The 23611-nt window shown below is 34.8% G+C and overlaps 4 protein-coding genes and 1 long non-coding RNA gene across 11 annotated transcripts in view; 4 read left to right on the forward strand and 1 right to left on the reverse strand.

Annotated features, from left to right (window-relative positions):
• Positions 1–351: 351 nt before the first annotated feature.
• LOC143369665 (uncharacterized) lies at positions 352–3781 on the forward strand. 3 transcript variants are annotated; one of them, XM_076813888.1, is made up of 2 exons: positions 352–835; positions 1548–3781. In XM_076813888.1, exon 2 carries the CDS (start codon positions 1661–1663, stop codon positions 3779–3781), a length of 2121 nt encoding a protein of 706 aa, XP_076670003.1. In that variant the 5' UTR covers positions 352–835; positions 1548–1660. The 3 variants fall into 3 exon arrangements, with proteins under 3 accessions (XP_076670003.1, XP_076670004.1, XP_076670005.1); XM_076813889.1 differs by having other exon boundaries at positions 352–833; positions 1629–3781; XM_076813890.1 differs by lacking the exon at positions 352–835 and having other exon boundaries at positions 1480–2250; positions 2323–3781.
• Positions 3782–3841: 60 nt separating this feature from the next.
• LOC143369666 (uncharacterized) lies at positions 3842–6275 on the forward strand. 3 transcript variants are annotated; one of them, XM_076813891.1, is made up of 9 exons: positions 3842–3975; positions 4115–4395; positions 4475–4648; positions 4714–4758; positions 4925–4995; positions 5077–5146; positions 5250–5455; positions 5562–5721; positions 5796–6275. In XM_076813891.1, the coding sequence occupies exons 2-9, from the start codon at positions 4185–4187 to the stop codon at positions 5906–5908; spliced, it is 1050 nt and encodes a 349-aa protein (XP_076670006.1). In that variant the 5' UTR covers positions 3842–3975; positions 4115–4184; the 3' UTR covers positions 5909–6275. The 3 variants fall into 3 exon arrangements, with proteins under 3 accessions (XP_076670006.1, XP_076670009.1, XP_076670008.1); XM_076813894.1 differs by having other exon boundaries at positions 3846–3975; positions 4204–4395; XM_076813893.1 differs by lacking the exon at positions 3842–3975 and having other exon boundaries at positions 3997–4395.
• A 3146-nt stretch (positions 6276–9421) lies between these two features.
• LOC143370055 (E3 SUMO-protein ligase ZBED1) lies at positions 9422–11463 on the forward strand. The gene is given in 3 exon segments (XM_076814672.1): positions 9422–9478; positions 9480–11249; positions 11419–11463. Coding segments are annotated over 3 exon segments (1872 nt in total).
• Positions 11464–14297: 2834 nt separating this feature from the next.
• Positions 14298–17126, forward strand: LOC143370084 (uncharacterized). Of its 2 annotated transcripts, XR_013085557.1 has the most exons (4): positions 14298–14702; positions 15980–16159; positions 16399–16519; positions 16651–17126. It is a non-coding gene; the product is annotated as an uncharacterized LOC143370084 (long non-coding RNA). The 2 variants fall into 2 exon arrangements; XR_013085556.1 differs by having other exon boundaries at positions 16399–17126.
• A 1883-nt stretch (positions 17127–19009) lies between these two features.
• LOC143369737 (eEF1A lysine and N-terminal methyltransferase homolog) overlaps positions 19010–23611 on the reverse strand; it is a 125710-nt gene continuing 121108 nt past the window's right edge. The window contains exons 5-9 of one of the 2 annotated variants that reach the window (XM_076814066.1): positions 22162–22421; positions 21709–22073; positions 21450–21631; positions 20783–21361; positions 19010–19024 (exon numbers count right to left, since the gene is read on the reverse strand). In XM_076814066.1, the coding sequence (XP_076670181.1) occupies positions 20813–21361; positions 21450–21631; positions 21709–22073; positions 22162–22421 (1356 nt within the window). In that variant the 3' untranslated portion in view covers positions 19010–19024; positions 20783–20812. Of the gene's footprint in view, positions 19025–20709; positions 21362–21449; positions 21632–21708; positions 22074–22161; positions 22422–23611 lie in introns of those variants that run through there. The other variant, XM_076814065.1, reaches the window with a different exon arrangement.

Raw genomic sequence — 23611 nt, forward strand, 5'->3', positions numbered from 1 at the left:
TAAACGTGAATTATACTACGTTCTACGACAGTGTACTTTGAGAAAAATAAATGATTAAGCTATTGTGCGAGAATTAGGAATCAATAAAAATCTTAATCTTATCAATTCGTTAAGTGAATTGAAGTATAAGGGGCAATACTGAGGGTACGTTAATCCGATTTCAAAGGATCATTTCTATTGTTTTTACTGGTCTCTTATGCAGATGGAATTGTATAAAACGTTAATTAAAACGTGCAGAAAAATAGAAATAGATGCGACTGAAAATTTAGTGAAAACAATAGAAAAACCAAATGGCGATAAGAAACATATATTCTTATATCAAATCATTATAAAAGGTGCAAATGGTATACAACCAGTATTTCAAATGCTTTCAGAGAAGCATGATACAAACCCCCACAGCACAACTTGTAAATACTACGTAACATGGAAGTCACAAATTCTGTAACTTTTGTTACATGTACAAAATATAACCGCTACGTATTACGGGTGTTACAATGTTCTGTAACTTTTGTTACATAGATAGAACATAGCAGCAACATAACCTATGAACATAACTGAAAAGTCATATAAAACATATAATTTTTATGTAACTCTTCTTACGTATAGGCTACATATTAATCCAGATGTAAAAGTCATGGAACGTAGGTGTCACAAGTATTCTGTAATTTTTGTTTCATAAATAGAACATAACAGCGACATAAACGATAAATATAATTTATCGGTTGCTCGACGTGACTGTGTCGTGATCTTCGAAACATGGTAACGGTGGTAACGTTTCCTGCTGCTAAACTCCTGCACGGAACGTGTTACAATAAGGACTGCGTTTAGCATCGGTATGTTTAGAATGCAAAATCTAACGTTGTAATGAGTAAGAATACACAATGAGTGTATTCTCGACAACAACGCGTCATCCCAAGCTGCCGCATCACCACGCAGGATTCGTCACTTCGAGTCATGTCCAAAGGGCAGGCTCACCCTTACGTACCTACCTATCTCGACAGTATATAAGCTTGTCTCCCTTGACCTAGGCGCAGTTCTTGTATTAGTCTCAACTAGTGATGGGCACCATCGAATAAAAACTATCGATTAGTCGATACCCCCACAGCACAACTTAGAAATGCTACGTAACATGGAAGTCACAAATTCTGTAACTTTTGTTACATGTACAAAATATAACCGCTACGTAATACAGGTGGTACAATGTTCTGTAACTTTTGTTACATAGATAGAACATAGCAGCAACATAACCTATGAACATAACTGAAAACTCACACAAAACATATAATTTTTACGGAACTCTTCTTACGTGTAGGCAACATATTAATCTAGATATAAATGTTATGGAACGTAGGTGTCACAAGTATTCCGTAATTTTTGTTTCATAAATAGAACATAACAGCGACATAAACGATAAATACAATATTTACCGGTTGCTTGTGACTAATCGTGACATTCGAAACGTGGTAATACGCTGTAAAACGTGGTAATATACTGTAAAACTCCTGCACGGAACGTGTTAAGATAAGGACTGCGTTTAGCATCGGTAAGTGTTTAGAGTGCAAAATCTAACGTTTACGCGAGGATTAAACGTGGCATGTTGCAATAAATAATTATTACATTGGTTTTAGGTTAAGTTGGAGAGATATTTTAATTAATAGGTATGTCAGACAGAAAACGTTTCAAAAGAGATTTTACAACATACTCTTCTCGACATCAAAGGAGGATAGTCGACCAATATATGAAGTACCAAATAAATGAAATTGAAGACAAGGATAAAGAAAAAAGGAATAATATCCAAGATTTTACAGAACTTAGTGATCCAGTATCAGATAATGGATACTTTCAAGATACTTCACAATCACACTCTGTTCAAGATATTGCACAATCACTCTCCATTCAAAATATTGCACATTTTCATAAGGATTTACCAGGAAACGAAGAATATCAGTGCGAATATAATGCCAATATGAGCAGTGAAGAATCATTGAATACTGGCTCTAATAAGACAGACAAACCAAAATGGGAAAATTTAAGAATGGATTTGGCTAGTTGGGCAGTAAATAATAACATTACACATAAAGCAATGAATGAATTATTTCAAGTGTTATCTTTATATGCACCAACTTTTCATTTACCGAAAGATGCACGCACACTAGTGGGAACTCCTCGTTCCATCAATTATGAAAACATTCAGGGAGGGGAATATTTGCACTTTGGCTTAAAAAATACTCTTATTTCCATCGTTGCAATGTATGAAAGAGAAAATATGAGAATTAACAATATAGAGGTATCATTAAATATTGATGGTTTACCACTTTCTAGATCTTCTTCGAATGTGTTCTGGCCAATTTTGATGTCCGAAGAAATTTTCAAATCGGTTTATATAGTAGGAATATTTTATGGTCGAGGTAAACCAAAGTCAGCAAATGAATTGATGCAAAAATTTGTGGATGAATGGAAAAATATGAAGAATACTTTTATATATAAAGGACAAAATATATCTGTCAACATGACAAAAATAATTTGTGATGCACCTGCAAAGGCATTTTTATTACATACGAAAGGCCATGCAGGATATTCCAGTTGTTCGAAGTGCATGATTGTTGGTCAAACAATTAATAAGCATCTTTGTTTTCCCTTTATGGAAAATCCAGCTCCTTTAAGGACTGATGAAGATTTTCGCCAACAGAAAGATAAGAATTACCATACTGGAAAAAGCTGTTTATTAGAGATAGAAAATATTGGTTTAGTGTCAAATGTACCCTTAGATTACATGCATTTAATTTGCCTAGGGGTAATGAAAAAATTGTTATTACTATGGACACAAGGTCCACTATCAGTGAGAATAAGCGCAAGTCTAAGAGAACGTATTTCAGAAAAACTGACATCTATAGGAACCTCTACGCCTATTGAATTTTCAAGAAAACCAAGAAGTCTCAAAGAACTAAAATACTGGAAGGCCTCAGAATTTAGGTCTTTCTTGTTGTATACAGGTCCAATTGTATTACAACCTGTTTTACAAAGAAACATATATGAACATTTTTTATGTTTACATGTGGCCATTTCAATATTAATTACACCAACCCTAATCAGCACTGAAGAAAATATACAATATGCTCAAAATCTGTTGCAATACTTTGTAAAAAAGTTTGACATATTATATGGGAAACAATTTGCATCACATAATATTCATAATTTACTTCATATATGTGATGACATCAAAAATTTTGGTGCTCTAGATAATTATAGTGCTTTTCATTTCGAAAACTTCTTAGGCAAATTAAAAAAAGTACTAAGGAAAGCAGAAAAACCTCTGCAGCAATTAGCAAAGAGATATGGAGAAATGCAATATGCAGGTGTGTCAAGATCATTGACAAAATCGGGAGAAATTATTATGAAAGAGAATCACGAAAATGGCCCTATAGTATCTTTTTTTCACAACAAAAATATTACACAATATAAAAAAATGCAGAATGACACGCTTTATTTAAACTGCAACAATGATGGAAATAATTGTGTCATGTTAAAAAACGAAATAGCTGTTTCTATTTTAAATATAATAAAAACCGGGAAAGATATTTACATCGTAGGACACAAATTTAATATAATGAAGAATTTATATAAGAAACCATGCCCTTCTTCATTTTTACAAATTTTTATTGTTACTAAAGATAAACAGTTACAATATTGGCCTATGTCGCATATAACGCATAAATTATGGGTTATAAAAAAAAGGGAAAATGCGTATTATGCAATGCCACTGCGACATAAAGTAAATTAAAGACAATTTTTCTTTAAGTCGTTAAATCTCGTAGTAACAAAGCAGACGACAAGTTGTGAACGCTCGGAAGTTCGTAGATGTTGCGAACAGTTGCGCATCGTACGTTGCAAATTGCGTTCTAGATCAGTCTGGATTGTATTCGTCTTTATCTTTGTTTTGGCTTGACGTCGTTGTTTAAATGAGAATAAAGGAAGGTATATATTTTAATTATAAATCGTAATTATTAATCTGTTGTTACCATTTTACCCTCAGCATGGTTAGCTCTAATTATAATAGATATTATGTCCTTTGACATTAGAACTACTGGCAGTAAATGTATGCGATTTTTTCAAGGTTACAGGCAAAAACTACGTAATTAGAGAAAACAAAATTCGTGTATAAACATATATAGACATTAATTAACATGTACTCCATGTATGCAGTGGTGCAATTTGAGGATGGTTCCTATTCTGAACTACCAATAAATTGGATCATAGATGATTGTGATTCTGCTTTGACTTATTGCTGGTGGCCACCAAGTAATATTAAAAACTTATCATCCTTAATGACAAGGAAAGCAACTGTAAATCCGAAGACATGGCAAAAACATTGTGTCTCCATAATAAACGTCTGCTGTAAGTATTATTAAAATATTATCTATTTTATTCCACCAAAGAAATTCACATGAATAAACATTTTTCATAATCTCTGTAGCCACGCTTGCAAAAGCAAGACAAATTGCAGAAAATTCGGATTATTGTACAACCGATGATAATAAAGGCAAAGGTCGAAGAACAAAATTTCTAAACAGCAAATATATAGATGAGGATGAGTGTTCCAATATAAGTAGCATGGAGGGTGTAGATGATCCAATAGAAGAAAATGATTGTAAGTTGTATGCTTTTAAATATGTATAATACATTATTTATTAATTGATTGCATATATTTTGCAGTGCCTTTACCTGCATATCCACAAGCTAAAATAATGTCTGAATCAGGTAAATGTGCATAATAATGATAATAATAATGACTATAGTAATAATAATTTGCTCGTTCTCTCGGCCTGTTGATGTTGGAGGCGACAGGCAGAACAGCCGACCTGTGTATTATATTACCTTAGAATAATAATATTAATAACGTATTACAAAATCATATGTTTTACAGAATCTCAGGCTTCGTTGAAAGGTATAGATGAACATCTTTCTCCAATTCAATATTCTCCACTTGTTGAAGAGGTGATTTACACTGCAGTTTACAAACATGTGTTATATTAATCTAATAGCAATTGAAAAATTCACACATTAAATTTGTTATAGGGTATCGAGGAGGAAAATGTAGCGATAAGCGACAATACTACCAATAATAACAATTTATTAGTTACAGCAGGTAAATACTTGAAATAAATTTATTGAATCTTTGTCCAGTTATGTCTTCACGTAATTAATTATTGTCTTTGAGTGTATATAAATTATTATTTTATTCTTTGTAGATCAATTTTCGATAATAATTAGAATATTAACCAAAATAGAGATTAAAATAAAAAATTTAAATCAACGTTTGGACAAATTAACAATTACTAATAATAGATTAGTGGGTTCTACGGAGAACGTAAAAAAATACTTCCCTCTCCAAACAATTGAAAACGTTATAATTTTTGAAGAACAATTAAAAAATGCAACATTTGCTAAGGAATTTGTAAGTAAAAGAGAAATGTTATACATTCAATACAAAAAGCATGTGTTAACATTCAGTTACATGAAATGATTGATTCAGATGTCTTATTTCGTGTTTACTTTTGCAGTTTAGTTACATAGATAGATTCGGTGGGAAATCGCCGGCAGACAATGTTCGGCAAATATTGAGCAATCTATTTAGTAAAGAATTTGCTGCATTATACACGTGGAAAGGGAGAAAAAATAAAATTAACATTTCTCAATTACAAATGGTGCAAATAATAAAAGGTATTTACACACTTATTTTATGAACCCTTTATACTAAAACTGCGAGCTAATATATACATTATTTTTTTATTCAGATAAAATAATAGATAGCACTTCTAACTTCCGCGAGGTGGATTTTAATACAGAAGCAGCGGAATGGTTCCGTTTAGGATTACAAAGGAAATGTAGAGAGGAGAAAAAAAAATAAGAAACATATATGTATATATAATATTTTATATATATGTATAGTTTTTCACATTTTTTTCATGTTATATATAATATAAATTTTATAAAGCAAATTCTAACAGATATTTAACTTGTTTTGAACTACAATAATCCTTCCAAATACCAATAGTGTAATTATCCATAACGTAACAATAACGTTATTGCTGTTATCCTATTGCTACGGAACAGAGAGATAACAGAGAAAGGTAAAATTTATGTAAAAGTATGACCTTAATGTGACGCGAACTGTTATGTAAATGAGGCGGACATTTCCACCCTGATGCTACTTTCATGTGACCCCCACGTGACGTAACCAAAAAATGATGGTTACGTAGCAGTTACGTACAAGATACGTTTTTGTGCTGTGGGGGTAGTAGCCAACTACTATTTTTAGTCGACTGATTTTCAGAACTATCGACTGAATCAGTTGACTAATAAAATGAAGTCGCTGGAACTATGCTATCGGTCGTATGGTGGAGCTACGGATCAATTGAATTTAAACGGCGGGAATTTTGAATAGATTTTATCACGAGATTTACTATATCAAATACATAATAGATTCATTCGTTAGCGGTATCGAATAATTCATTCGTTAAACATGTGTATATTCGATTATGTATAATGGAAACTAGTGCAACCCTACTAGATTTACACAGTTATTGGGCGAATGTTGTAAGAAATTGTGATTTTCACCACTTTTAATAGTTTGTATTTTCATAGTAACGTTAACCAATTTTAATGAGATTGTCAACATGCATACAACTTACTGATATTAACGAAAGACAGTATTTTGATTTTCATTAAAGGATTAGATGAAAAAGTGGAGAAGTGTTTTTTATTATTTATTTCGCGATACAAATAATTGTAATTTTCTCAAATAGCTTTTTATGCATTATCTTCTCCAGTAATTCTAAAAGTTGCATTTTAAAAATGTCATTTACTTTTCTAGAGTGCACGAATACTTTCATTTCTCTTTTACATTAATAAGAAATTGTACGTATTAAAAGTGAAGAAGACAAACCACAACTACTTTATAACGTATTATCTCAGAATTTGGCACTGTCACTTGATGATGAAAGCATCTAAAAATCTAAATATTACGGGAAGCAAGGGTGGACTAGTATTATTTCTAACGAAAATAAAAGAATAATTCTTTAATTGTTTTACAATGTTTTTATTATTGTATAGTAATATTATTGTAATAGTATTGTAAGAAGAAAGGATAAAAACGCAAATGAATAAGGCGTAAATATTTTTAATGTTGAATCAATAATTTCAAAAAATACTGCCGATACTCGTCAGCTGAAAAGAATGATTTTTCCGTCCGAATAAGCCCCTTTGTTTTCGTAAGCGCGCAACGTTCGCTTTTCAAGGGCTTGAAGTAATTTATGACTCGTGGCGTATTTAACACTGTCAGGCCTCGTTGTCGCTATACCATTCTTTCTAATCTGAACATGTAGTCGCTCATTGGTGTTTGCTGTAATTTTCGAATTATTTTATTGATTATATTATTTTTCAGGAGTTCATTAATATCTTGTATTAATATTATATTACTATTAAAACATAAATAATAATTTATAGGAAAAATAGTATTCTATAATTATATATATATACAGGGTGTCCCACTAAGGAGTGGACAGCGCGATATCTCCTAAAGTATTGTCGATAAAAATATAAAAAAATAGGGAATTGCATGGTTCGAGGGGGCCCATTTATTAGCGCGAACGAAATTTGTTTCCGATTATTATTTTAAAAGATACGATGGTCAAGTTCGGTTTTTCAAATGGAACTATTTTTTTTGAAGACCTGAGTTGATAGTGCGTTCCAAGACAAATTCAATAAGCTTTAATGTATACACTTTATTTCCACTGGTTTTTAAGATATTGCGCTTGCAAATTTACTGATTTTCACTGCAAGAAACCCCTCTGGAATGGCAAAAACCGGGGGCGGTCTTACTAGCGCCACGGGTGGCACTGCCTGTTGAAATGGATACTTACCTGCCAAAGGTCTACGCCAGAAATGGCAGGCCCAAAGGCTGGACAATTCTTTTCCGTCAGAAATGCTACTTAGGTAGGTACATCTGCGGTGTCGAGAAGCGCATCGTTACTTTTATTTCGCACTTGCTTCTACGCTCGGATGGCCGGTTCTTTTGGGAGGGATGCAAGTTGGATTGGTTAGGTTAGGAGGAGTGAAAGTTGCTAGACTAAATTTCAACCATAGGGAGCAGATTGTATCAGAACTAATCATAATAAAAGTAACGATGCGCTTCTCGATACCGCGATGTACCTACCTAAGTAGCATTTCTGACGGAAAAGAATTGTCCAGCCTTTGGGCCTGCCATTTCTGGCGTAGACCTTTGGCAGGTAAGTATCCATTTCAACAGGCAGTGCCACCCGTGGCGCCAGTAAGACCGTCCCCGGTTTTTGCCATTCCAGAGGGTTTTCTTCCAGTGAAAATCAGTAAATTTGCAAGCGCAATATCTTAAAAACCAGTGGAAATAAAGTGTATACATTAAAGCTTATTGAATTTGTCTTGGAACGCACTATCAACTCAGGTCTTCAAAAAAAATAGTTCCATTTGAAAAACCGAACTTGACCATCGTATCTTTTAAAATAATAATCGGAAACAAAATTCGTTCGCGCTAATAAATGGGCCCCCTCGAACCATGCAATTCCCTATTTTTTTTATATTTTTATCGACAATACTTTAAGAGATATCGCGCTGTCCACTCCTTAGTGGGACACCCTGTATATCTATTAATATTTGATATTAATATTAGTAATATCATTTTAATAATATTTTAATACGTATTATATTATTTCTTTCAGAAGTTTAGTAACGTTTTGTATTTATATTGTTGCTTATGTTAATAAATTACATCCTATAAAAAGCAATATTTTATAATTATATTTATCCTGTCCTATATACCGTATAATGCCGACAACATTAAAATACTTATAAATTATTAAAAATAAGAAATTTTGAAATACTATGTTTTAACAATCAAAATTGAAGAAAGTAAAGAAAGTTACATATAACTGGGAGAAATTATGATTGTGGAACGTACTTTCCTATGTGACTTTCTTTGCAACAGAGAACAGAGCTAGGTATCTAAAGTATCCTTTCCAGTCAAAGGATCCCATTAACGCAGTCCGCTACGTCACAAGTAAAATAAACAAATGCCTCGATACAAGTTCAGTACGATCGGGGATTTAGTTAGAGCGTAGATTTGAACGTGTCAGCATCAGCGTATATAGTTCTAATTTTCTAAAAAATTAAGTAGTTCTAAACCAATTTTAAAAGCACTGTCTTTCTCAGTACTCAGTATTTAAATAATTCCAATAAACCATTGGTTGAATAGTGTAATAAAGTGTTTAATAAACTATTACTTATACAGTATTATAAACTATTTAATAAACTATAGTGATTTTCATTAATAGTGTATATATAGTGTAGTTAGTAGTGTGTATATAGTTGCTAGTGTATATAATACAATATGTATCGACAAAAGCGCTCACTAGTATGGAAATATTTTGAAAAAAAAGACACCAACTACTGCGATGTGTCTCTTATGTAAAAGAGAATATAAAAATGCAGGAAACACTAGCAATTTGCATGAACACTTGAAACGCAAACATTTTACAGTGCTTGAAGCGAATCGAGAGCGGGATCAAGAAGCAGCAGAGTCGATAGACATCGATGAACCTGTTATACCTGGAACAGTAATACAAGATATAACACCTGTGGCATCCACTTCGAATGCATATCTTAGAGCTCAAAATGCTGACTTACCAACTACAGCGCAAAGACCGCAGGTACATTTAAGGCAATTGACCTTAAGGACAATTTCAAATGATCTGTCTCAAACAAAAATTATGAAATTAAATAATCTGGTGGTAGCCATGATATGTAAAGACTTACAAACTTTAAGTATTGTTGAGGATAAAGGATTTATTGAATTCGTCAAAGAACTGGAACCTCGCTATCAATTGCCAACTCGACGAACTTTGGGACGTTCCATTTTACCGCAAGTATATGCTGACACTAAAAATAAAATTTTGCAAAACCTGCAAGAAACAACGTACGTCTCCATTACAACAGATATCTGGTCAAATTTAAACACACAATCTTTTCTCACGGTTACTAGTCATTACATTCTTCAAGACAAACTATATACGAACGTATTAGCCACTAGCGTTTTAGATGAAAGACATACAATTGAATATATAACAAGTATAATACAAGATACTTTAACAGAATTTAATATAGCAGATAAAACTGTTGCAGTTGTAACTGATAATGCTGCAAATATGATAGGTGCTGTACGTAGTCTGGGTTACTTACATTTGCCATGTGCAGCACACACGTTAAACTTAGTTGTGAATGACTCAATTAGTGCTATTCCAGATATCGTTAGCACATTAAAAACTTGCCGTTCCATAGTCACCCATTTTAAAACTAGTGTTACTGCCGCAGACAAATTAAGAGCGATACAAGCCCAAATGGAATTACAGCACCTAAAATTAAAACAGGACATTCATACTCGATGGAACTCCTCTCTTATAATGTTGGAGAGATTATTTGCGTTGAGAGTTCCTTTATCTGCCGCTGTGGTATCATTACCAAAATTTCCCAGATCTTCTGAAACATTAAATGAGGAACAGTGGAAAATGATAGAAGACGTGATACCATTATTAAAACCGATAGAATATATAACCACAGATCTTAGTGCCGAAAAATATTCCACAGCCTCCAAAATTGTGCCATTAATAACTGGTATTCAAAATGCTATCGAAAATATTACACCCACGACAAGGTCTGGACATTTATTGAAAATTAATTTATTAAATAATATTGATATTAGATTTGATTACATAGAGACAAATAAAATTACACGTGCAGCAACTATACTAGACCCCCGATTCAAAACAGCAGTTTTTCAAAATAATATTAACGCACAAACAGCAAAGACAGCCATACATTCAGAAATTAAAACTTTATTAAATGTTATGAATAATGAAAATAGGGTTATAAATCGACAACAAGACGAAGAGTCACCGGATCAAAATTCAGGATTCTGGAATTTTTATTTAAATAAAGTTTCGCACTTAACCAGACAATGCTCCACGCCTTTAGAAAGTGCAGAAAATATAACAAAGCAATATTTAGAACTGCCGTATGAAAACATTAAAAGTAACCCTATAGAATTTTGGAAGACCCATAGACACACAATGCCCGAATTAAAAAAAATAAGCGAAAAATATTTATGTACACCTGCAACTTCTGTACCCTCGGAAAGAATATTTTCGAAAGCTGGCCAGATTGTGTCCGAAAGGAGAAATAGATTGTCCACAAAAAATTTAAATCAATTAATTTTTTAAAATTTTAATATGGAATAACGGCGTAGGTCAAAATATCAGATATTTCTTTAAACAATTTTTTAGATGAAATTCTTTTATACTTAAATCCATAATATACCCATATTTATTCTAGGTGAAGGAAGAAATACACAAATTGTTGCGGCGTAACGCACCATGATCTAAACATAACCACACCACTGCTAACCACTAAACTGAAATTTCAATCGACTAAAAACTATCGACTACATAGTCGATAGTATGTCGCAACTAAATAGTAAGTAGTCGATACTTTAAATTATTCGATGGTGCCCATCACTAGTAGTTCCTAAGAACACCGATGGCTCTGGAAAGAAAAAGTGGCGCGTAGTAGTTGATTTCAGGGCACTGAATCAAAAAACTCCACAGGATAATTACCCACTTCCAAATATAGACGAAATTTTAGACTCACTTGGTCAGTCAAGATATTTCAGTGCATTCGATTTAGCAAGCGGATTTCATCAAATCCCGATGAAAGAAGAGCACAAGGAGAAGACAGCTTTTTCAACACCTCAGGGTCACTTTGAATACAACCGTATGCCATTCGGTTTGAGGAATGCCCCTGTTACATTCCAAAGGATGATGGATACTGCACTGCAAGGACTTATTGGGAAAGTATGCTTCGTGTATTTGGATGATATTGTGGTATTCGGGAAAAGCTTAGAAGAACATAATCGACATGTAAAGACATTATTCGAACGACTACGCAATAAAAATCTAAAGCTCCAGCCAGATAAATGCGAGTAGTTGAAACCGGAACTCGGCTATCTTGGTCATTTAATAACAGCCGATGGAATCCGGCCTAACCCGAACAAATTAAAAGCAGTAAGAGAATTCCCTACGCCACAGAATACAAAACAAATTAAACAATTTTTAGGTCTTGCAGGCTACTACCGCAAATTCATTAAAGATTTCAGTAAAAAGGCAAAACCATTGAATAACCTATTCAAGAATGGAACACCATTTGTTTTCGGTGCAGAACAACAGCGCAGTTTTCAAATTTTAAAAGAAAATCTTTGCAACGACTGTGTATTACAATTCCCCGATCAAGCAAAAATGTATTTCCTATCCACGGATGCTTCGAATATTGCAATTGGTAGTGTATTAGAACAAGAAGATTCAAATGGACAACATTATTCAACAACGGAGAAGGAATTGCTAGCAATTGTTTGCAGCGTCAAACACTTTAGACCCTATCTCTATGGCAATCGTTTCAAAATCGTAACGGATCATCAACCTCTGAAATGGCTTTTCAATCTAAAAGATCCAAATTCAAGATTAATGCGATGGCGTATCGTCCTTGAGGAATACGATTACGAGATTTTGTACAAAAAGGGATCTACTCATCTAAATGCAGATGCACTTAGTCGCAATCCTGTACTTTTTGTGGAAACACAACGACCAGGATGGAGGAAACATTTTCAGTTTACAGAACAACCAAGCAAAGACGCTACACCCTTACATCTAAGCATCGGATCAATGGATAAATTAAATACACTGCAAGACAATAATGGATCACTTCTAGCTGTCTCTATTACCCTGAGAAGATTCGAGGATCGCCCTCTGGTAAAACAACTAAAAGACTTACTTATTATACTAATCACAGAAGAACGAAGAAAGCTCTTTATTCCCTTCGAGTTGTTGAGGCAACTGTACCGAGGTACAGCAAAGGAATTGAAGCAAGTGCTGACTGAAATATTTAGCGATCCTTTAATTACAGTAGAGTTAGGAACACAACCAGTTTTACAGCCAGAAACCGAGAAGGAAAAAGAAGAAGTCTTACAAAAATATCATGATACTTTGGAATATAGACATCGAGGTGTCACGCAAACGTATCAACAAATCATCAAGCGCTACCATTGGCCTTCATTGTACGAAGATGTCAAAATCTACATTGGAAGATGTGAAACCTGTCAACAGCATAAAATTAATCGTAAACCTATAAAAGCCTCCATGAAAATAACGGATACCCCTGACACTTTTAACGAAAAAATTGCTCTTGACATAGTTGGGCCACTTCCTAACAGTATTCTAGATAATCGGTACATATTAACATTGCAAGATTGCTTAACAAAGTTTTTACAAGCATACCCCATTAAAAATCAAGAAACATCTACCATAGTATATTGCTTGATAGAAAACTATTTTCTTAATTTTGGAATTCCTAAAGAGATCCTTACAGATAGAGGTAGCAATTTCCTAAGCGAATTATTCAAAGAAATGTTAAAACAATTTAATGTAAAACATGTCACTACAACTTCGTTCCACCCAGAAAGTAATGATTCACTAGACAGATCACACGCCGTAATCAAAGAATTTTTAAGACTCAATTGCAAAGATACACAATGGGATAAATCTTTACCTTTCTGTGTTAAAGTTTATAATGAATCAATTCACTCCAGTACAGGTTATCTCCTCATCAATTGGTTTTCGGAATAGAAGCTAATACTTTAGATACTCTAACCGAATCGGAAAACAGTCCCACTAACTTAAATAAAGTACAACAGTCAGCGAAATCCAGCGAAACTAAAGAACGTTATGATAAGACAATTAATCAAAAACAATGTAAAGTAGGGGATTATATATGGCTAAAAGCAAATGAATCCAGAAAATTAAAGGCAGGGTTAGCATCACCCTATGAGGGACCGTACGAAGTTACACAGATACTAAGCGATCAGAATATAAAAATTAATCGCGAAAAGAAGTACGAAGTTATCCATGTAAATCTATGTAAATACGCTAATCATTGTAATCATTCGTTACAGCAGTCTGTTTGTCATGGCTCTGACCATGACGGTGGAGTCGAAGTATAGCATAACCGAGTTGGTCGATCTACCTAACGTGTATTTCGACGAAATGGGCCTTGTGCGGATTTACCATAGACAATGGAAGCTAGTAGTATTCCTCAAACTGATTATATACAAATAGATTGTAAAAGCGAAAAGCAAACTTCTTTAAATCGAGACCACGTCTCAATCCCCTCTTTACGACTCGCAGAGTCCAAGCCAATCTAACCCCTTTCCTATAAAACACCCGAAATCCATACGACGAGTTGAGTATCTCTTTTCGCAGTCATAAAAACTCCAGAAACCTAATTGCGACGTATATTTGGCGTACGTGACATAAATACGTCTATTAATAGACGTACCGTTTATAAAAACCCCGGAAGTCCTACTACGACTTATTTCTTAAATGTGTCAAGGTCTTTACCGCGCGTACCCCCCGCGATACTCCTGTAAAATCTTATAAATACGAGGTCCTGAGAGGCCAGAGCATTCATTTTTCTGTCACGAAAGTATGTGAACGATTAAATTTTACTACGAAAAGTTTATAATTGGATGATTCCAAACGTGTTAAAATCAGTGCTCTACGGCAACTACCGTAAGCAATTATAATTATTAATATTCTTATTCATCTCCATACCTTTGACTATTATTATTTTGTCTATCAAAGCTTATTGCGAACTTTCATTATTTTGTATTACTAACGTTTATTACCTACTTATATATATTCTCATTAATGCTTTCTTTGTGTATATATATTTTTTGCATTACTATTCTTATTGTATTCCATGTTATATTGCATTCTAAAGCTTATTGCGATCATTTATATTTCGTATTAGCAACGCTTACTGCTTCTATAATAATCTCATTTGCTTATATCTATGTACTTCATATTCATATTTTCATATTGTGATTAATTACCATCTATATCAATGTCATGTGCCAATGCTCAAAATCCCAAGCATTATTAATAAACCGCTTAGTTTTAAATCACGCTTTGAATTATTGTGTGCACCCTTTGGTTACAAAGATGCCAAACAAACAAGCTGCCGCAACAGCTGATTTCTGTTAGTGAACGCGAGACGCTTACTCTGTTTACAAACATACTATTGCATGAGCCGAATAATACCCAGAAATATTACGTGTGGTTTCTTTTATATATATATATATATATATATATATATATGACGGTAATATATATATATATATATATATATATATATATATGACGGTAAATCCAATTACCGAGCCAAAACTAAAATAAGACCTAACAGGTGTTTCCAGTGTGTATTCGCCTTTTAAAACCTTCCCTGGTCGATTAGAGTGACGGATTTAATATTCGCGCCTGATCCCCTTCAAAATAAGTTCCTTCCAAACCCTCAGTGTGCTGGATTTTAGATTCGCGCCTGTCTTTTTCCTTCCCCATAGTCATCGTTCCTAAAGACCTCACCCGGGACGTGACAGCCCCGAGAAGTTTTTTCATTTATATTAATATCATAAAATTAATATTTTCTTCCTTACCGACAGTCTGTACCACGCTCCAGAGTAGCACCTTCCTTACCGATAGACTGTACCACGCTCCAGAGTAGCACCTTCACCCGCGGTTCCTCCTCGATGCACTTCGGTGTATCGGTTCGAGATCGGTTCGGTATCGATATCTGCTCCTCGCGCTATATACCCCCCACTACTCCGCAATCTCTATTACGTCATCCGCCGCCGCCCGCCGGCAAAAAAAAAAAACAAATTTTCAAACTCAATTTTGGATTTCAAGGTCGGTTATCATGACCTTGAAACTCAAATTTGAATTAGAATCCCCCTTGTAATACTACTGAATTGCAAATAAAACAAAGAATAATACATCGGAAAATTAAACAGGAAGAGAATATGATAAGAAAACAGCAATTAAAAACAGAAAGAGAACGGAAACAAGAGGAAGAAGTAAAGATGAGAGAGGAAAAGGCCAAAGTACAAAAAAAGAATGCTGAGAAGAAAATGAAAGAGGAGGAAAGACAACTGAAACTGAAAGAAGAAAAGGCAAAAAGAATGAAGAAAAATGTAAATACATTTCGTAAACCATTATTAATAATGCAAGAAGCAATGGTACTAAGCGAAGAAGGTGGGACCAATACAATCCCACTGGATTTAACAGTTTAATCTTGTAAAGAAAATTATTAAATGTAGAATGAAAAAATAAATTATATAAGCACAATATTTACAAATATCATTTTACTGTTGCTAATATTGATCACTAGAATTCAATGTAATAACGTTTTATCGAAATTCTTGTTATTTAGGGTGCTGCAGAGAAGACAAAATTTGTCAATTCGAATAAAGAAGCCGAAGAAGAGCTACCGACAGGAAGTTAGCAACATCTAAAAAAAATTAATGGCAGTGATGATGAGGCAGACGTTACTTGTAAGTAGAAGCCGAAATACGGCAGTAATACGTCATTCGTACGACCAATCGAGATTGCTCCTGTGCGATCATCGTAATCACATGAACATACTTTGTATGTATATATTATTTTGATTTCATATAACAAAAAGGTCATCAATAGCCCGGCCCGGGCGAAACGTGTCACGCCATGGTGGCCGTGGGGTTTTAGTGGGTAAAAATGCCACACTATCATGGCGGCAGTGATGCCTGGCAGGGTGTCTTTTGAAGATTTCCCCACGTAAAAAGAATAAAAAAAAAAAATCGATTCACCAAGAGAACCATTGAAGACCGCAGGCACTTCAAGGCGATACGAACGACGTATGTTGTGTCATCTACTAATCCAAAATCACAACTTTCTTATTTATACTACATATATTCTCTATACCCTCTGTATTTTGCGTACTCTGCGGATTTTGCATACTCTTCATCACGGTGTAATAGACTACGACTATACATTTCGTGCATACACAACCGTATTGCAATTATAAAAATATATATTATGAATAATGTATAATGCGTCTGTATATCATTAACATAATTTAAGATTGTATATAAGTATAACTCTTCAATAATTGTAAGCAAACAGTCACAGTAATGCAGTGAACAATATAGTTTATAACGCGTACGACGTAATAATAATAAAAACCAAATTGTAATTAAATAAATGAAATGAATGTTTATCAAGTTTCATTTTATTTTCAAAATCACTTCAACACCATTTTACAGATGTCTTCATAACGTCTTTTAAAGAGCTTCATTTGACCTAACCCAGACTTTTAGAAGACGTCTTATAGACGTCTACAAGCCTTTCAAAAGACGTCTTAAAGACGTACCGTTTCCTGACAAACGACGTAAAAAAACATCTATAGACGAAACACAAGTTTCTTGCACATAGAATCTTCAATGTGAATGAAAAGGGAATAAACAGCGTTCATAGGCCTGATAAGATTCTTGCTGAAAAAGTACTTAAACAAGTTGGAGCAGCGACGAGTTGGGAAAGAGGAAAAAATATAACAATATGCTATTGTGTCAGTGCTACAGATCAATACATTCCTCCCATGATAATATACCCACGTCAGCGTATGCAAGCCAGTCTAGAAAGAAGAGGTTCAAATGGAAGCATTTATAAATGCTCAAAGACTGGGTGGATGAATGAGGAGCTGTTTCTCGATTGGATAAAACATTTTAAGGAACACACAGGGTCAACTCCTGACAATCTGGTGTTATTGATCCTTGATAATCACTGCAGTCGTATTTCCCTCAACATCTACAACTACTGTCGTGAGTATGGCATCCATATGATAACTTTGCCACCACATACTTCTCATCGAACACAGCCCTTGGATTTAACTGTGTTTGGACCACTAAAAAATGCGTTGCACAAAGAGTGCCAGACGTACATGAATATGAATAATTACGAGAAGTTGACGTCTCTGGAACCCATTCCTCTTTTTACAAAAGCTTACCTCAAAATTGCCAATGCGGAAAAGGCTGTCAATAGCTTTAAAACTGTAGGTATCTAGCCTTCCGATTTAAATATTTTTGAATAACTAACTGAGGAAGAAAGTGATGAGTCGTCACATGAATTTATTTCTGCAGAAGAAGCAGTAAATGTAGAGTCAGAGACACAAGGTGTATTAGTGAATGATCCAGGTAAGTTACAACCTAGTACATCAGGCTCGGATAATCCAATTCAGTTTGATGAAGATATCGAACAAGAGATTATTATATCTTCTGAGCCCACTGAAAAAGAGATTATGTGTGATAGGAGGCAGATCCTGAAATCTCCTGAGTCCTCCGCCCAAGTATCTTTCAGCACTGTTTCTCCATTGCCGGATAGTAAGAAAAAGCAAGAAAAAAGAAAAGGACAAAGAAAGAGAAGTAAACAGCACTCAATTACTTCCAGTCCAATGAAGACGTTGTTGGAAGAGAAGGAAAAGAAACGAACGATAAAAAAAAGAAAAAGAAGACAGAGCAAAGAAACAAAAGGTATACCATATATGCAAAAAAAATAAAATGAACTCTAAAAAAAAACAATTCAAAAGAGAATTACAAAAGAGACCAAGAATTATTCAACTTCATCTTCTGAAGATGATGTTGATGAAAACTTATGTGACGATGACGATGATTGTGATGGGCAATTTTATGATGAAGAACAGTCAAGAGTTAATGACTTGTGCGTAATATGTGGTGAATTTGGTAAAAATAAAGAATTATGGTACAGATGTGTGTCATGCGGAAAGTGGGCTCATGCTTTGTATAGTGGAGCGAATTCTGCGGGCAAATTTATCTGTGTATTTTGTGAATAAATATACCAACACCTATAATTAATTAAAAATTATTGTTTTATTTGTAAAAAAAACCTTTAATCACGTTATTTGGAGCCTTAAAATTATGTACAAAATGAGACGAACATAATACTTTGTCTTGTATTAAATAGATTTAAAAAAATAATGGTCAAAGTTAGGTGTACGACATTACCCTCTGCTCCCCTAGGAAGGGATTTCAGTCATCATTTTGCTGGTTTTCAATTTGTTCAATTTTTGCCTATTTTCATGAAACCCAACTGTACTTGTGAATTTTTATCTCGGAAACTCTTTATCGTATTGAATTCATTCTTGTTTTATTTTAATCTAGAAAGTGTGGGCTATTCTAATACTCTTTTTATATTGAAAAATTAATTTTGTAATTTTTAAATTTTTAACCAAAGTTTTATTTTGCAAAATTCACGTACGAAATATTCTGCTTTCGAGAATGGAATTTTGAAAATTAACGTCAGCATGAGCTGTTATTAACCGATGAAGAATTTCATTAACTCTATATTTTGTAATCAAATTCAAAACCTGTTAAACAATGACTTAAACCTTTCCATAATTTCACGTGATTCACAAAATGGCGAGACTTCCGAAAACCGGTCAAACCCGATTGGGCTGAAATTTTGAAAATAGCTTCATTTTGCATAAAAATAACGTTTGCGAGAAGGATTTTTGGCGACTCGAAATTTTTGTTTATCATTTCAATGTCGTTCCCTACCTTACCGACAGAACGGAGAATCGGATACAACAGTTATTCAATGCATTCTCTTTATTATTCTCCTGTATATACATATTTAATGTCGTTGCCTCGTGCGTAAGGCTCCAAAAATAATAAAACATCCCCCTGAACGACCGATCAGTATCAAGCTTATATCTCTTTCTAAGTTGATCTCTGTTTTATGGATTTTAGGAGACTAATAAGGAAAATGCATTGAATAACTTGTATCCGATTCTCCGCTCTGTCGGTAAGGTAGGGAACGACATTGAAATGGTAAAAAAAAAATTTCGAGTCGCCAAAAATCCTTCTCGCAAACGTTATTTTTATGCAAAATGAAGCTATTTTCAAAATTTCAACCCAATCGGGTTTGACCGGTTTTCGGAAGTACAGCCCACAAAATGCATATTGCATTCTGATAAAAGTCTCTAAAAATGTGATCGATTTGGCGTGGAGTAACTTGTAGATGAAGGAATCTGTTTTATCGAGCGAGTGAGAGAGACATAGTTGCACTTGAAGATAGAAAGAGACGTCCGATCTGCTACACAACGTGGCAACGTCGCACGAAGTACGGAGCAGGCATTGGGTCTCTCTGTGGCGAGTGCTGTACCCCTTCTCCGAGACCCGCTCGGGAGTGGGGATTTACAGCGTGAGGCGAGCGTCGCCATGCGGCTCGTCACTTCCCATTGTTAAGCCGACGAGTACGGTTTCGTTTATCTCGAGTCGATCTTTTATATGGCGACTTATATTTGGTATTTGTTCAGACCGAGTACTGGTTGAGATTTGGTATACGTATATACTACTGTTGAGAGGTCAACCGTCCGGCCTGTGAGGTTGGCTTCCTTCTAATAAAATCACTGTGAACCGGAGGTAGTCCAATACTATTATTTGCCACCACGGAGAATACGCCAGTAGGGCCAGTAAGAAGGGTCCTGTCTTACTTCTTGACCCTTCATCCCTACATCTCCCGAGCTACGCGCGCCGGCCTACGGGCCGCCCCGGTACCTTCTTTCGTTAATTCGACTATAGCTCGTAACAACAGTCTCCCTACTATCGTAAATATCGCGGACACGCTCTTACACATGTGACTGGCTGTACCTATAACTTGGGTACGCAAAACATGTTCACGATTTGCAGTATAATAATAACCTTTAATTTTATTGTTTTGAATTTCAAGAGAATTTGAATATACGTTACACTGTATGACATTACACTCTTAGTAGTAATAATGATACTTTCTAATTACGATTCTACGGTCAGATTTTCCATAAAAGACGACAAGTCAAATATATCTGCCTTACTTAACAACTGTCTCGACGACACTTGTTCATTTAAAGTTGCGGCAGACACTTTTAGTTTCTTTTTCCACTCGGCACAATCGCTTTCTATCATGGAACATATAATAATTTCGTTTACATCATCTTGCATAGAGTAACACGCTATGGATGTAAATGTAGACTTTAAATCATTTTTCACTTTTCTCGTGATACTTTGATCTCGGCTGACCAAATTCAAAATAAATAAACCATCGCCCGTTAGGCATTCGGAAACTGATCGTATAATAGATATTTCTAGGAATTGTTTTGGCGGGCAACGCAGTCCAACCGAAGTGTCTTTACTATCTACATCAAAAAGTATAGCCTTGTATTTTTTCCCATTCGCTGCATTTTCGCTGACGAACCGGATGCCATCCGCAATTTCGACCTTCATTCTATCATCGGCAGGAAGACCAAAATAGTCGGTAGCGATTTTTAACATCGTCTCATCGATTTCAACCGCAACAATTTTCAGCTGCAAAAATATAATAACGTATTCCATAAAATATTTTACTAATATTTTTAACGATATCAGTAATTACTTGGAAACAGTATATGCGTACTTTAGGAAAACAGTTGTATAGAAATGTGCAGAGGCTTCCTCCACCTAATCCCACGATCATACATTCGTCAGATTCCGTAGGGTTTATTACAGAACTAACGCCGATACTCATATATAAATGATGATCGCATGCTAAAAAATCCGGGTCAATAACTTTCTTTCTTTTACCACGTCTAGATTTCACTGAAAAGAATGACGCACAAACTAAGAATGTGATTAAAATATTTCAATACATACCCAGAGTAATAAAATTTAAATACCATATTTAAGGCGAGCTTCAGTTTGGATAACATAAGGATTGTTTAAAAACACTAATCTCCTAAACTCGTAACCATCTTTTTCGATTTCTTCTACAACAAAAGGACCGCTAAGATCGCTTTTTCCTTCGTAGCAAGTCACTCTTACTCCTACATCTGAACCCAACGATAAGAATGGGATATCGCCTTTGCCAGACAAGCCATCTGGTGCCAAATTCAGAATGCAATCTTGGAGTTCACTTTTTACAGCATCCCAGCTTTCAAATTTATGTTCTCTGCATAGCGTGACAATCGCAAGTCTGTCTCGTTGAGCGCTTTTAAGAACCTGTTGCCTACCTTCTTTTGTACTAAACAACCAATCTGTTTCTCTAATATGATAAGAAGCGTATAGTATTCGTTATTATATTCAAATTTTTACTGCTGGTAAGTATTTACGTGAAATAAGCAGGAACTTACTTTCCTTGTGGCACTATAAACGCAGCATATGTTTTTGCACCATGTACTTTAGGCTGGTCTAAAATATAAATTGTATAACGTGGATGTTTATCTTCAGGGCGATGTAAATCTAACGATATTTCTCCAACATCAGCAACGCTACGCCTTTGAAGACTGTTGCATATTAGTGCTGACTGTTGTACTGACAATACAGCGGATATCATGTCACTGGTAGACGATAATCGCTTTGGAGGGCCGTCGACCAACACTACTTCCAGAACCTATCACATTCATAAATTATTTATTGGAAGGGGGCACAGATTTAGTAAAACTAATAAAAACTAATTACAAAGAATTTCAGATTTAAAATAAGCATTAAAGTGAAAGAAATTTTATTCAATTAATATGACAATTATCTTGTGTTAGAAACGTTAAGTTTTTAAGGATGCTAGTACTGTGAGATTTGCGCCGGTGCCGGTTCTACACATTTTTATCGATATTTTCTGAATGGGACGCTTGCAGCAACCGAGACCACCCTTGTTGGGTGTCTCTAGCACTCAGCAGGCGTTGGCCCAAACACTATAGCACTGTCTCATCATTTTGCGGATTTCGTATTTGTTTAAATCAGGCATGGGATTTAAGTGAACGCAGCGGCCGATTTTCGAAGGTAACGCCTCCTTTCTCCCGCCACGCGTCTTGGCCCCCGCGGCGGCCTAGGTTTGTGGAGCGCCTCAAGCCCGTACTATATGAACCGCACGTGGTGCATTGAGGCGACACCGTATCAATAGGTTTCCACATCACTCATGCAAACCTCGCGGCGGAGAAAGGGTGCGTTGTCTTAAAAAATCGGCCGCTGCGTTCACTTAAATACTATGCCTGGTTTAAATGATACAAGGTCTTGAATTTTTCAATTTTTTTCGCTTATTTTCGTGAAAATGGGTTGTACATGTACATTTTTATCGCGGAAAGTATTTATTGTATTTAGTTCATTTTTTTTTCTTTTAATTAAGGGGCCTAGGTAATGGAAAAATCCATTTTTGTATTGCATTTTCTGAAAGTACTATCTTTTCTGAATAAAATGCCGCTCGGTTTATACTAAAATTTGCAAAATTGTTGATTTGGCAGCCAAAACGGTCAAACGGTGGAGAGACCCGATTTCAACCGGCCCTTGGAACATGGCCGGCCGGCCAGGCCTCTTCCACGTATTGTAAAAAGGGGTTAAAACTGTGGACGTATCGTTTATGATTTATCGTTTATGGTTTATGAGTTAAAATTAATACGATATTTTTTACTATTTATTTGCAAATTATTTGCCAAAGAATTAATATTTTTGCTCCAGCCGTTTTCGAGAAACAATGGCTATGCTACCGTAACATTAAGCTGGCGTAGCCACTTATTGTATCTCTGTACGTAAGACAGATATCAATACCATTCTTGCAGCATATTTTTTTGCTAATTTATTGCTCTTAAA

This window comes from Andrena cerasifolii, chromosome 6 (assembly GCF_050908995.1).
Source record: "Andrena cerasifolii isolate SP2316 chromosome 6, iyAndCera1_principal, whole genome shotgun sequence".
NCBI classification, from domain to species: Eukaryota; Metazoa; Arthropoda; class Insecta; order Hymenoptera; family Andrenidae; genus Andrena; species Andrena cerasifolii.